Here is a 14254-nt window from a genome sequence, read left to right as displayed (position 1 = left end):
TTTTATTTCAGTCATGTTTTTCATGCTCTTTGCAGTGTGGTCCATGAGAGGAAATGTCATTCAATTTTTTTTAATTTAAGCGCAGATTGTATATCTAAAGCAGAAAATTAGCTGTGTGAAGTGTGAAGGTAAAGTGTGCGGAAAGGAAAATTGCAAACGCCTCACCCCTTGGTTAGTGCTATTTTAAAGCTTGTTACTGGGCTGTACGTATATGGATTAAGACCAGATTAACCTGGTTTGTTCTGACATTTAAAGTAATGCTTCTTTATATTTAGCACATTTTTGTGCACGGACTTCTTTGTGCATGGGAGTTCTAACCACTCACAGTTTATGATTGTTTTGGACTTTCTGACCAGACACAGACATCTCTGTGGGCCCATTCTGTGACTGGTAAACATGGTAAATGCTTATTGAGACATGGGCACAGGTGTGCGCAGTAGCAGCTGCACTTCTTTTGTTGCGGGTTCACATGAGGGCTTGACCTCATAGAGCGATCTGCTTCCCTTGTTGCTCAGTTCTGGTGCTGGTTACTAAGTGTTCTGTCTCAGGTGGCAAAGCTCTTCTCAGCCGAGAGAATTGTCCTGAAGCATATACCAGGGGCGTGCATATACCCAAGCCATTTGAGAGAATGAGATTGTGGATTCGCTAATGAATTAACACAATAAATGAATAAATTCCTTGTCATTGGTAATACGTGTATAACTGTCTGTCGTTTATTTATTTGCCAAACGACTGTAATTTTCTTTAAATCACTGGCATTTAAAAAGGGTTTCGGGTAAGCGAATCCACAACAAAGTAAAAATACTTTGTTACTGTCCCACCACTATTTGGTCAAAATATCTCCCTTTATGTTCAACAGAAGAAAGAACAATGATATAATTTTTATTTTTGGGTGAACTATCCCTTTAAAGGGTAACTCTCACCAAAATACAACCTAGGGTCTTTTTTGTTAATCTACCTGAGGCAATTTTTGATGCTATCATAGTCGTTCCCCTAGCACTCTCATTCAAAAGGCAATTTGACCGAAAATACGGTCAAACTTAAAAGTGGCGTTTCCATTCTAATTATGCTTTTAAACGAAAGTTTGCCTCGGGTAGATTAACAAAAAGACCCTAGCTGCATTTTGGTGAGAGTTACCCTTTAACAATTCTGTTTACTCATTATGCTATTACTTCATCTCAGGTTTGTATTGTTTTTATTTTATTATTGCTATTTTATGTTGATAAATCCTTTGAAATACATGTTTTAGTAAATGTTACATTTTCACATATATTTTTTGCATGGTTTGCAGTCTGATTTATTTTCGTCATTTTGAGGACTTGAATTAAATGCCAATTTGGACAATACGACTTAAATGACATGACAAAATATTGACTAAATTTAAAGGACATATTTGTTGAAACACAAAAACTGTGATTGGAACAAAAAACTGGAAAAAATAACAGCATTTTTCTTGCCCAAAACCCATCAACAGCATGCCGAGATGTTATCTTCTGGTGGTCTTGTTCAGCGGGGGCTAGACCAGCCAGCTGGCATCATCAGGAACCAGATCAATTATCATTGCTGTGGACTGTTGGTGACGGGTGTCGTTTCCGAGGATCACTGATAGTGCCTCAATGCATTTGGCACAGAGCTTATTAACACATATGGAGCCTTTGTATAGTGTCATTGACAGTGTACATCGATTTTAGTAGCTTCTGATCCTTGGATTGAGTGAGACAGAGAAGAGCTAAGTGGCACAGGTCATAGCAAGGTGAGGCCATAAATAGCTATGGAAAAGCACTTTGAAAAAGTACAGCATACTTGTGGTGTTTGATAAGTTTCTTAATTTTGCTGCTGAGCATTTGCCCCTCCTCTGGAGCACCTAATGTACTTATGATGGGAAACCATCTGTTTAGTCAGTTATGTCTTAGCGGAGGCAGGTTGTTGGAGGGGAGGCATGGGAAAAAATAAGAGGGCTTGGTGGCATCAGCCGAAACAGGAATGTTTACCCCCGTCTTTGGGATAACAATTATTTTTGTCATTTTTTCCACTATAATTTTTATTTTATTTTAAGTAGGAACAAGACATTTGTTAATAGAATAAGACAAGAGGTCTTGATGGGGAATTTTTGTCCTGTCTTCCAGTAAAAAAAATTAGCTGAGCATTCTTAAAGCAATTAAATTAACTAATAAGTTTTGTTTTTTTTCTTACCACAATTTGTTAATAGTTATACAGACATAGTTTTATAGATTTTTGTTGTAATAGGGTAAACCTGTCTCATTAATGCTGGTCAAATAGCATGACGAAGGACATATACTCAAATAGTCCTTATTCAGAATACGCAGAACATAGGAAACTTGATACTAACGTTAATGAGAACCAACATCAAGAACTGAAACACAGGAACTTAAATACAAGAAGCAACCAAGAATAAACGAGTAACAAACTAGAGCGAGAATGAGTAACTAGGGGAACTAATTATGAACAGGCAAATGGGAACAGACAGAAATTGACAAAAAATGAAACCAAAATAAAATGAAACTAAACCAAAATATAGCATACACGTTACAAAAACTAAACCTAACAAGAAATTTGCTTATAGAATAAGAAAAATAAACTCTTAAAGTCTTCATGTGAAATCATATGCTATTTTGCTTCTCAAGTAAATCTTGTTTTAAGCATGCTTGTACAAGGTACACTGAAAAAAATGATTCTGACCCCTTGTAAATGTTACATGTTTTTATCTGGTTAATTTCACTGATTATAATGTGTTATTTAATCCTACTTATTTTTTACTATTAATTTTCAAATTCACTGCCCTTGTTTAAAACAAGTTAATTTCATTCAATTAAAAGTAGGGTTGGGTACCGAAACCCGGTTCCAATAGGGAACCGGTTCCGACGTAAACGGTAGTAACCAGACCGAATAAGAACGAAACTTTCGGTGCCTGATTTCGGTGCCTGACGTTTTTTTTCCGCCCCCTATAAAACATCTCGCAGCACGAATGATCCAATAATAAAACATCTCCAGTTAACCAGCAAAGCATTCATTTAGTTCGTTTGTTAAATAAGAGACGATCTAGCGCTGAAATGTGTTTTTTTAAATCAAGTGATCAAAGTGCTCGTTGCCGCTGCGATCAGTGGCTCGGATACAGTGTTTTCTCGTGGCTCGCGCACACCGCACTTCACTCGGACGCGCGCTTCAATACGTTGCGGAGATCGATCTATTTATGAGGCGCCGTCTATATGATTATGTGCGCGGAGAGTTTGTGTGTGTGTGCTCGCGTCTCAGATGAGTATGTGCGCGGAGAGTTTGTGTGAGTGTGTGTGTGTGTGTGTGTGTGTGTGCTCGCGTCTCAGATGAGTATGTGCGCGGAGAGTTCCGCGCGTCTAGTGTGTGTAGAGTTTGCGTGTGTGTGCGTGAGCGACTTTAGAAGTTGTGCATATCATATATATTATTTTGAGCATTCAGCAGTATACATGTATGTGTGACTAGTATACGTGTATACAAGGGTTTCATATGTGCGTGAATGAAGTTTGATTTAAGCCCTAGATGGCGCCTCATAACCTATCTATTCGTTCTGGTGAAATCTCAAAATATAATGGACACAAAGTGTCCCTGCTTGATATACAACCACTGATGAGCATAATCGGTTTAATAAAAAAAAAAATAAAAAAAAAAAAAAAACTACAAATGCGGATTATAGAACCCAAAACCTCTGACACGCTTGACTAAAGTTCAAGTTCAGCTGCCAGTGTTCCTCTTCGGGTAAGTCTAGTATTTTAATGCCAACTGCAAATCTTGCATATCAAGTATGAAGTATATCAGTATGAAGTATATCAATATCAAGTATATTTATATGAGGCTATACTGTGTGTGTTAAATATTTCTGCTCAGTGTCAGATATTTCTCTGTTCTGTAAAAGTCATAATATGAGAAGACAAAATTTTGATCTTAACTCAAGTGTTTTGTGCTACATCAGTAGCCTTTTAAAGGGCACAATTTTTCATTTAATCAGAAAATCTTTTTCAGAAAATCACACACACACACACACACACACACACACACACACACACACACACACACACACACACACACACACACAGAGGTATTATTTTTTTGATAAAGTGTGTGCAGTTTAGTTTTCTTAAGTACCGTTTCAAGAACCGTTTAAGCACCGGAACCGTTTGAAAAATACCGAGTAGGTACTGGTATCGGATAAAACCCAACCGATACCCAACCCTAATTAAAAGTAATTAGAAAAAAATAAGTTTAATTTAATTTCCATATACACTGTAAAATGAATACGCTATATCTACTCAATAAAATTGTGCAGATTACAAGCAATATTATTAATTAAATTTAACACATTAGAATTGAGTAATAATTAATAAAATTAATTCCTTAAAAGTTAACCATTTAACCATTTTTAAACAAAAATATCTGAATAACAGACAGACGTCAAAGATGAATTAAGAACTCTTTATTTTGTATTGCCAACATTGAAGACACCTGATGTTAACAAGCAGAATCACTGAAGGAGAAAACTGTAATGTTACAACCGTAATTTTAAGTTACCATCATGGGGATCAGTGTGTGTTTTAGTTGGGCTCTTTACCCTGAAACCGTTAACTTTAGATTTTGTTTGGCTGCTGTACCTGAGTTATAACAGCCAGCTGAACAAATAGAAAAGGTGATCTGATGGTGTTGGTTGTGTTTTAACATAATCATTATTTCACAATCATTTGACCTGAAACACTGAAACCGATCACCTCTGAACATAAGCTCATTATTTATTCATGCAGCAATGCATGATGGGAGCCATGAATGAGTTTTGATTGGTGGCACCCAGAATGCAATGCAACATGCTTTATAATTGTCACCATTGTTGAGATTCACAGGCTGATTCTTGAAAAAATGTAGTAAATTCAACTTAAAATAGTTTAGCTAAAATTATGAATATTATTAATCTGAAATTACTTATAAAATATAAGTACAACCAATTTACAAAATATAAGTACACTCAACTTAAAAAATATATCTGGATTTAGATAAATTTATTTCGTGCAACCCCTTGACGTAATAACATTTAAGTAAATTCAACATAACATTTTTTTCAGTGTAAGATCATATAACCAAATAAAAAAATGATAAAAAAAGGGGATTTTTTTTTTTGAGCAGGACTTTTTAAAAATTAAAATATAGGGTTAAAAGCACACTATGCAGTTTCCGGTTTTCTCAAACAGCGACCCCTATAGTCGCGGTGGAATACTTGTATTTAACGTTACTGTCGTAAATACCACTCACGCAGAGCCATCTCTGCACTTTTCTGACCGCGCTTCCTTCGTTTTCTTCGTCGACTCCGCCATGATTCACGTCTGAAATGCGTGCTAGTGTCTTCCATAGAGGCTGCTTCATATGTTGTTGATGTATGTGATGTCGTGCCGTAAAGCATGTCGTGATTCTCGCGAGATTTGTCAGGGCACCACCTCTCAAACTTGCATTGCTGGTTTTGCTACGAGTTCGTTCCCAACTACGAGTTCGTTTTCCATCAAAATGATTTCAAAGCTGTTATATTAAGGTACAAATCTTCCATAGTGTGCCTTTAAGGCCCATTCACACCAACAACTATAACTATACAGGGGTGCATTTCCAAAAAGCATAATTTGCCAACTATAATCGCAATTTACATTGAACTCTATTGGTAACGACGGAACTTGTGACCAGTTGGCTTTGGGAAACGCACCCCAGATAAAGATAGCTATCGTTCTGTTTATTTTAATGGCGCGCTGCAGTTTTGTCATCTGCCGCTTTAAAGGCTCGAGCTCTGAAAGCAGGACAGATTATTTATTGGCTGTCAATGTTTTTACCATTCATCAGCTGGAAAAAATCATTGTGAAAGTGATATTGTTTCTCTGTGCCATTATAGTGGTGTGGACTATTCTTTTATATTTAGAACTATATCGTATCGTTGGTTATCGTCCTTTCATGTTGATGTCAGTTTTAATCGATTTCTTTTAATTTAGCACTAATTTATATTTATTTTGATATGCTGTTCAGTAACATTGAGCTGATGCAGTGGCAGCAGATGTCTCTGATGTTTTGGTGTCCCACATATCTCTCTGCATCAAGATCCGACCAAACAATTCGCACTGAAGCATGCAAATCTGTCACATTTCCAAGCAATGTTTTCTTCATTATTTGGCCTTCAGCAAAGGCTTTACCATACTGACCGAGAAGCATATAACCATTAATTTACCATTTCAAAAGTCATTCTTCATATTTCAATCTTACTGTTGTAAGATTATATCAATTAGCTTGAGTTTGTAAGAGTAACAAAAAAACAAAACAAGAAATAGACATTAGAAGTGGTCAGTCCCTGTTTAAGGAGCTGTGTTAAGATTTAAAAAGAAAGAGTGTAGGCTATAGTTTTGCAAAATTTGTTCTCGCTAATCATCCTGGATCTTCACTCTCAGAGACAGAACGGATGAAAAAATGAAGAAGCTGAAAAGATACAGTTTGATCGATGTTACATTTATTTATCATGGCAGAATGCAGAGGCGTCATGCGCACATTCATTTTTGAGAGGGCACCAGTGCAGACCTGGCACACATGGTGCCCTTGACAAGACAAGACATGACTAAAGGAGAAAACAGTTTTAACATCATAGTAGTTCTATCCAGAAGTACATGATGTGTTGGTCTAGAGGTTTTATTTTGTGTGCAAGATGCTTCAGGTTCCAATTCTGAACTGATGTGTATATATGTTAATAAATCAAGCAAGATTGCAGTAAAACATGATTGTGAGTGATCAGAGCAGCTTTGACATTTTGAAAATCCATTCTGTTCCCCAAAGAAAAAGGTGACATGACACTCAATTCAACTGACCAAATTTAGACATGAATGTGTGATTTCTGCCACACTTTTTATTTATTTTATTATTAAATATAATTGTGCTTCCGTGTTGTTATCATTAACTAAAACTATTAAAAACATTTACATTAGCTGAAAACGCATTTTTTTTAAGCAACACATGACCCATTAATACTAACACTCTGGTCACGGCACTTGCATATTGTTGCCCTATTGTTGGTTTGATTGCTTCTATTGTTCTCCTCATTTGTAAGTCGCTTTGGATAAAAGTGTCTGCTAAATGATATGTAAATGTACATTTAATCATTGTGCAGATGCTTTTGTCCAAAACGACTTACGAATGAGAACAATAGAAGCAATTAAATCAACAAGAGGGCAACAGTATAAGTGTTGTGTCAAGTCCCTATTAGACTAGCAAAGTGCACGTAGCAAGGTTTTTTTAATTTTTTTTTATTAAATTAATAGAGAAACAGAGTAGAATAGAACCGAATAGAACAAGTAAGTGCTAATGTTAACTGGTCAAGTGTTGACGAAAAAGATTCTTCTTGCTGTCTTCAGCCGTTTTTTGGAAATTTCCATAAGACTCTGCTTTGATTGAGTTAGGCAGGTCATTCTAACAGCAGGGATCAGACAAGCAAAAGGTCTGTGAGAGTGATTTTGTGTCTCTTTGGGATGGCACCACAAGGCACCGTTAACTTGCAGAACACAAGCTTCTGGAGGGTGCATACCGTACGTAAGTCTTAAGTAGTGAGTTTAGGTATAGTGGTGCAAACATCAGAGCCTTGAATTTGATGCGAGCGGGTTTGACGTGTGCTCTCTTTGGCTCGTTAAAGACGCTGCCACATTCCGGATCAGTTGCAGAGGTTTGACAGTACATGCTGGAAGGCCTGCCGAGAGAGCATCTCAATAGTCCAGTCTGGATAGAGCAAGAGCTTGGACAAGGAGTTGTGTAGCATGCTCTGATAGAAAGGGTCTAATCTTCCTAATGTGGTATAAGGGAAATCTGCAGGTTGTAGCAATAGGGTCTGTGAAGCTTAACTGATCATCAATCACAACTCCAAGGTTCTTGGCTGTCCTGGGAGGAGTTATGGTTAACGAACCTAGTCGAATGGAGAGGTTGTAATGAAGTGTTGGGTTGGCCGAGACCACAAGTTCTGTCTTTGCATGGTTGAGTTGAAGGTGGTGGTCCTTTATCCTGCCAGAAATGTCTGTCAGGCAGGCTGAGATGCGAGCAGCTACCGTCGGATCATCTTTTTGGAATGAAAGGTAGAGTTGTGTGTCATCAGCATAGCAGTGATAGGAAAAACAAATGTTTCCGAATGACAGATCCCATTGATGACATGTAGATGGAGAAGAGAAGTGGTCCAAGCACTGAGCCCTGAGGCACCCCATAGCAAGATGTTGCTACTTAGACAGCTCACCGCTTAGACAGCTCACGCTGAAGGACCTACCTGAGAGGTAAGACCTGAACCACTGGAGTGCAGTTTGTTAGGGGTTAACAGTTTAGGACCCAAGGACCAGATGTTTGAAAGAAGACCCGGAGTCAGAATTATAAAAAATTGAAGAAAAGTTTTACTGAAGATAGTTTGCAGTTTCATCAGCAGAAGTCAGCTTCAAGACTCACACAGGAGTTCGTAGGCCGCCCCGCTTACAGTTACAAAGATCACAGCAGTTATACCATTTCCAAGGTCTAAGCTATGTCATTGCTTGCAGGTTGAATGATTCTCATTGGCTAAGAAATAGATAAACATAGTAATTTTCCACACATATACAGATAGACTGAAGCATATCTCCATCGATTATGCAGCTGACACTCGGACCCTGAAGTCAGGCACGTCGTGACCTTCCAGGTCACAGATTTGGGTTGCTGGGTGCCAGCATGTCTCGAACAACAACTCAGTCAATCTCCAACAATGCCAGTGGTTCCTTAACCTGTAAGCAAGAAGACTAACACACACACCGACACACATCTTTTCCAAGGTTGGATTTGGCCTGGCTCTAACTATAAACAGGAGTCTCGTCTCAGAACATCAAGATAACAAGTTCTTTCTCTCAGGATAGGACTTTAGGATTTTAGTCTAAATGGAAAATATAGGCTTTAACTGAGAAATGGTCCCTTAGACTATAGACTTCAATGACCCCTATATGTTTTAACACGTTGAAGACCTTTCTCAAACACAAAACATGTCCCCATTTCATTTCTGGAAGCCGGGATAAATAGGCAAGCACTGTTACTGCATTCAAATATCAAATATAGACATTAAAGAATACATGAAAAGAACATTTCAGTAATCACACTGGTAACTTCTATAACAAAGTAAAATCTCCAGAGAAGTCATTCAACTCATTTGATATTTAGAAGGAAAAATATTGATTAATACCTTGATTATAATCACTCTACATACACATTGAAGCAGCAGTGGATTCCAATCCACCCCCTTCAAGTTCCTGAGATGCCCTTTGTCATGGGTTGAAAGGAGGATCTGGTGGTTAACTGTGTCAAAAGCAGAAGACAGATCCAACAAGATCCAGTCTCAGGGCTTCAGTAACCAAGAGCAGGGCAGTCTCAGTTGAGTGGCCGCTTTTGAAGCCAGACTGGTTGTTGTCCAGGAGGTTGTTCTGTATGAGAAAGGTGTAGAGTTGGTTGAACAAAGCTCGCTCAAGTGTCTTTGCAATGAATGGAAGAAGAAATAACGGTCTGTAATTTTCTAAAGTGCTGGATTTAGAGTGGGTTTCATAAGCAGTGGGGTTATCTGAGCCTGCGTAAATGCTGTGGTAAATGTACTAGTGTGAAGAGGAGTGAGTGCAGGTACAACTGAAGAAGAAATGGCCTGAAGGAGATGAGCAGGGATAGGATCAAGCGGACAGGTAGTAGGGTGATTGGGAAGGAAGAGTTTCTAATAATACTTTCTAATAATTTTTAAAAAGTAATAAAAGATAAAGCTAAAATAAAATATAAATATTAGATGAAAAACAATTTCAAGATAATTAAAAAATAATTTAAGATAAACAAAATATAAAAAATATTCAAAAAAAAGCCAGTTCATTCAAAATATGAATATTATAAATGCAAAAATAACATTGATTAATAAAAAAATAAAAAAACTTTTTGAAGTTGCATTTAAAATACACTTGGTTCAGTCATCTATGGGGATTTTGCATTGGCATTACACTTTAAGGGTGCAAGAAAAGCCATGGTAGTTTATCACTGATTTTATAGAATATCTTTGAATCTATACAATAAAACAGGGCTATTTTTTAGCCTCCTTCATGTGAAATCTCAGTTTACATTGATGCAATGCATGCCCTCTGCTGGCCAGATTGAATATGTAAAGAAAATCCATCTTAAATCCAGCTAAATAGCTCTCATTAGGAAAAGTGATGTTTTGATTCCATTACATTTAGCACCAGTGAGGCAGGGATGGAAATCGATTGGAAATGTTTATGATTAAGCTGCAGTGGCGCCATCTAATTTGAAATAATGGTTTCAACCGGGCAGGATATGGATTTTTCTTAAAACATAAAAATACTCTCAGTTGTGGAGAAATCATTTTTTCATTTATAAAGATATCGATTAGTTATCAGGATTTTGCTCACATAATCACTAATTGATACAGTATTAGACTGCATAGAAACTGACCCAGATATTATCACTGTTAAATCTTATATTTAATCTGATAAGCAAAGCCATCTGTTTTTTTTTTTTAGGATGAGAATGAAAGGTCATTTGATTGGGCTGACCGTGCAGTTTATCAGTCAGTCTGTTTTCCCACATTCCCATCTGCCTTTTCTAATAGTGAATTTTCCCCTCAGGCTACATGTACAGTCAGGTCTGATTTAACGATGCTCAGACTAAACAATCACTTAACTGAAGGCATTGCCAAATGGTTTGGAAACTCTGTCTTGTACTGCCAGCACAATGAATGTTATTTGCAATCCTCCTTGACACAGGAGGGATTCTGGACAAATTCCTCAAAGCTACTCCATCTTGCATGTGGTTGACAGTGTGGTTGACTGAATGAGGAATAGAGAAAGGTAAATGTGAAAAATGCCCCAATAGGGCTTTTAGTGACAATGCAATGAGGAAATTATAAGGGATGTTGTAATGCAGCTGAAGGTACTGTAGACAGTGTGTGGGGAGAAAAGGAATAGTCAGCGACTCGGTTCAGTCACTCCCTGGAGAGAAGAACAGTCTCATTAGAGATGCAGTGGAGAACAAGCTCCACTAATTTTGATACTGCTGCTCTTTTTGTCCTCTTGACTGATCAGAGACAGCGATGATAGTGAACAGGTACAATATCATCATTTTCTCTTAGGGCTATTGTCATTGCCAACAATTATGCTGATTCATGCCTTACTATCACTATATGGATATTAATTAGTTTATATGAATATTAATTAGTGATGTTTAGTTTGGGATTTTTCAAAGTTTAAGATATTAAAAAAATAATAAAAATAATTTGATATGCTTTGATGAAAGAAACCCAAGGTTTATCTAAGGATAAAAATATCATAAAAACTTGGGATTGGGCTATTTTGACTTGGGTCAGTTAGTAAACACCTATAGGTGTTTTAGTAACCACCCAGAACACCCTTGCAACCGCATAGCAACGGGCTAAAAAACACTCAGAGCACATAAGCAACCACATAGCAACACCCTGGCAACCACCTATAACACCCTAGCATCATAGCAGCAAGTTTTTTCACTGGCAAGCAACATTCCATTTTCATTAGAGAATGTCAAACTCTAATTGTGACCCAGCTGGTTATGGAATATATTTTGTTTTATTAATCACAAGAATTTGAAAAGGAATTTAAATTGTATGAGTTACCTTACCTAATATTTCAAGTTACCAATTAATATGTTTGTGTAGAACAAAAGCTAAATCTAACACTCTTCAATCTTAATCTTTAATTTTATTAACTTAATAAGATGAATTATTATTATTATTATTTACAGTGTAGAACTGCTAATGAACTGTTAAACAATCCTCTAATTTAACCCTCATATGTCTGTAACTTAGCGAGTGCATTTCATTTTGTTTGTTTCAGATGATGCTATGAAGACCACCAGAGATGACTGATGTGGAACCTGTCGTCTCTGACTTTGCAGCCACGGGCAGGACTGGCCGGCGGAATGCATTGCCAGATATTCTAGGTTCCACTGCTGGTTCTGGAGCCGCTGACCTACCTGATAAACTAGCCGAGCTTTCAGTAGGAGGTACTGTATGTTGTCCTGCATTGTTTTTTTCTCTTCAACTGGGCTTATTATTGTAATCATAGTTCAGGGAAGAAGGAGGCGGGAACCGGCAAAGTTTAATCACAGCAAAACGAAAGTAAGCAGCAGCCCCTCACGGACGACTGTCGCATATAAGCATAAAACCACAACATAAATGTCTTAGGCCTGGTCCTTTCTTGTCTTCCACTGTCGTCACTCATTTTATCCTTCCAGAGCTCCACTGTGGGACTCGAGGCCGGTGTCGTGCATGTGTCGCTCATAAACATTCACTCGATCTGATCCACGGTTCTCGGCCCCGCCCCTTCTTCACGCCACAGTTATATGTCCATTAGTCTCAATGTATATGCTGATAATCAAAAATATGTCTTTGCGAGAATGCTAGTCTCACAAACACAAATGTTTTTGGTATATACACTGAGATTAATGGACAGGGCTAGGCAAAATATGGGAAAAATAATGAAAAGCATTCAATACAAATGAATAAAAAGTAAAGAAAACAACCCTCCTAGCTCATGAAATATGACTACTCTTACTCATTGGTGCATTCACTTGATATCAACAGCTTTATCACTCGGCAAGTGACTTTCAATTAGAAAATATGTCAAAAAGTGTGTGAGAGATTCCTTAACATTCCTTCAATTATTATGTTATTTAGACTAGAGAATAAGTATTAAATATTTTAAGTAGCCTATTACTTTTTAAATATTTTTATATAAGTATTTTTATTCAGAAAGGATGCATTCAATTGATCAACAGTAACATTAAAGACATAATGTTACATAAGATGTCTATTTTAAATAAATACTGTTCTTTTGAGATTTCTATTCATCAAAGAATCCTGAAAATCCTGTTTCCACAAAAATATAGCAGCACAACTGAAGCAGGAGAGGAAGAATTATTTATTGAGCAGCAAGTCAGCATATTAGCATATATCATATAATATTATCATGTGAGACTAAAGTAATAATGCTGAAAATTCAACTTTTCCATCAGATTAATTTAATAAAAATAATAATAAAAAAAAATATATATAATATATATATATAAAACATTTATTTTATATTGTAATAATATTTCACAACATAATATGCAAAGAAAAAGGATAAAGAAATAAAAGTTGGATTTAAAAATGATTTAATGAAAAGGAAAGAAATGGTGTACATAAAAGACATAATCAGAATGAAATACTGCAGTGTAATTAAACAGCAAACTTATGCAATGGGATTAATAATTAACAGGGCTGAAAACTAGTTCAGTGCTTAAGTTAACTAGTCTAATTTAATCCATACATTGCACCTCTGATATATAAAATGGGCCATTATGTTATCAGAGTCTAGCTTCGTTCCTGTGCGAGACTAAGCTGTGATTGACGAAAGCACCTCTCTTTAAAAGGTGCTTTTCAACAGAGAAAGGAGCACTCTGTCATCACAAACACACTTAAGTGCTTTTGCTTGATTGAGCTGTCATCACGGGGCCGGCTGTATGTTAGAATGCCACCAGATGCTGTCAGAAAGTCATTCCTTTGTTTCTGTGGTTGCTGCATGATGAAAACCTGTGATTTTCAAAAAACTAAAAAAAGAGAGAGAGTGATATCAACAATTTAATGCCCTAGGCAATGACCTTGATTCAAAGCACACGTTTCTGATCAGATGATTTCAAAATGCCTTCTTGCAGGATTAGAACCTGCCTGAACCTGCTTCAAAAACTGCCTGCAGTCAAACACTTTTGATCTGCTCTGTGTTACCCATAAGCCTCAAGGGCATAAACAAATGATGTTCCATGAGCTGTTTGTGATGACCGTGGAGATTTTCAGCAGAGGAGTGATGAATCATACATTATTTATCCTGTTTTAAATAATAAACAGAATACTGTTTCTAAGTCAGCGTCTTTGAGGGATAGTTCACCCGAAAAAAGAAAATCCCCTCATTATTTACTCACCCTCATGCTGTTCCCAACCTGAATGACTTTCTTTCTCTGCCATCTAGTGGTGATTATTATAATTGTATTTTAGTACAAAGAACATTAGAGCTGTGACCTTTTCAGCCGAGTTCAAAGGGTGAGGTCTTCCTCTTATTTAAAGATCGGATGGTGATTAATACTGTCAAGCTCCAAAAAGAAACCAAATTATCATAAAATGAGTTTATATTCAAAAAGTGAGCCA

General features: G+C 36.9%; 1 protein-coding gene across 1 annotated transcript in view; it reads left to right on the top strand.

Annotated features, from left to right (window-relative positions):
• The window catches only part of pkib (protein kinase (cAMP-dependent, catalytic) inhibitor beta), a 35144-nt gene that overhangs the window by 18536 nt on the left and 2354 nt on the right, over positions 1 to 14254 (top strand). The window contains exon 2 of the mRNA XM_079888524.1: positions 11907 to 12075. Within this exon, the coding sequence (XP_079744650.1) occupies positions 11931 to 12075 (145 nt within the window). The 5' untranslated portion in view covers positions 11907 to 11930. The remainder of the gene's footprint in view (positions 1 to 11906; positions 12076 to 14254) is intronic.

Source organism: Squalius cephalus (genome assembly GCF_949319135.1).
Source record: "Squalius cephalus genome assembly, chromosome: 12".
In the NCBI taxonomy this organism is placed as follows: domain Eukaryota; kingdom Metazoa; phylum Chordata; class Actinopteri; order Cypriniformes; family Leuciscidae; genus Squalius; species Squalius cephalus.
The sequence above is the reverse complement of the archived record's forward strand: the minus strand, read 5'-3'. Positions and strand labels throughout refer to the sequence as shown.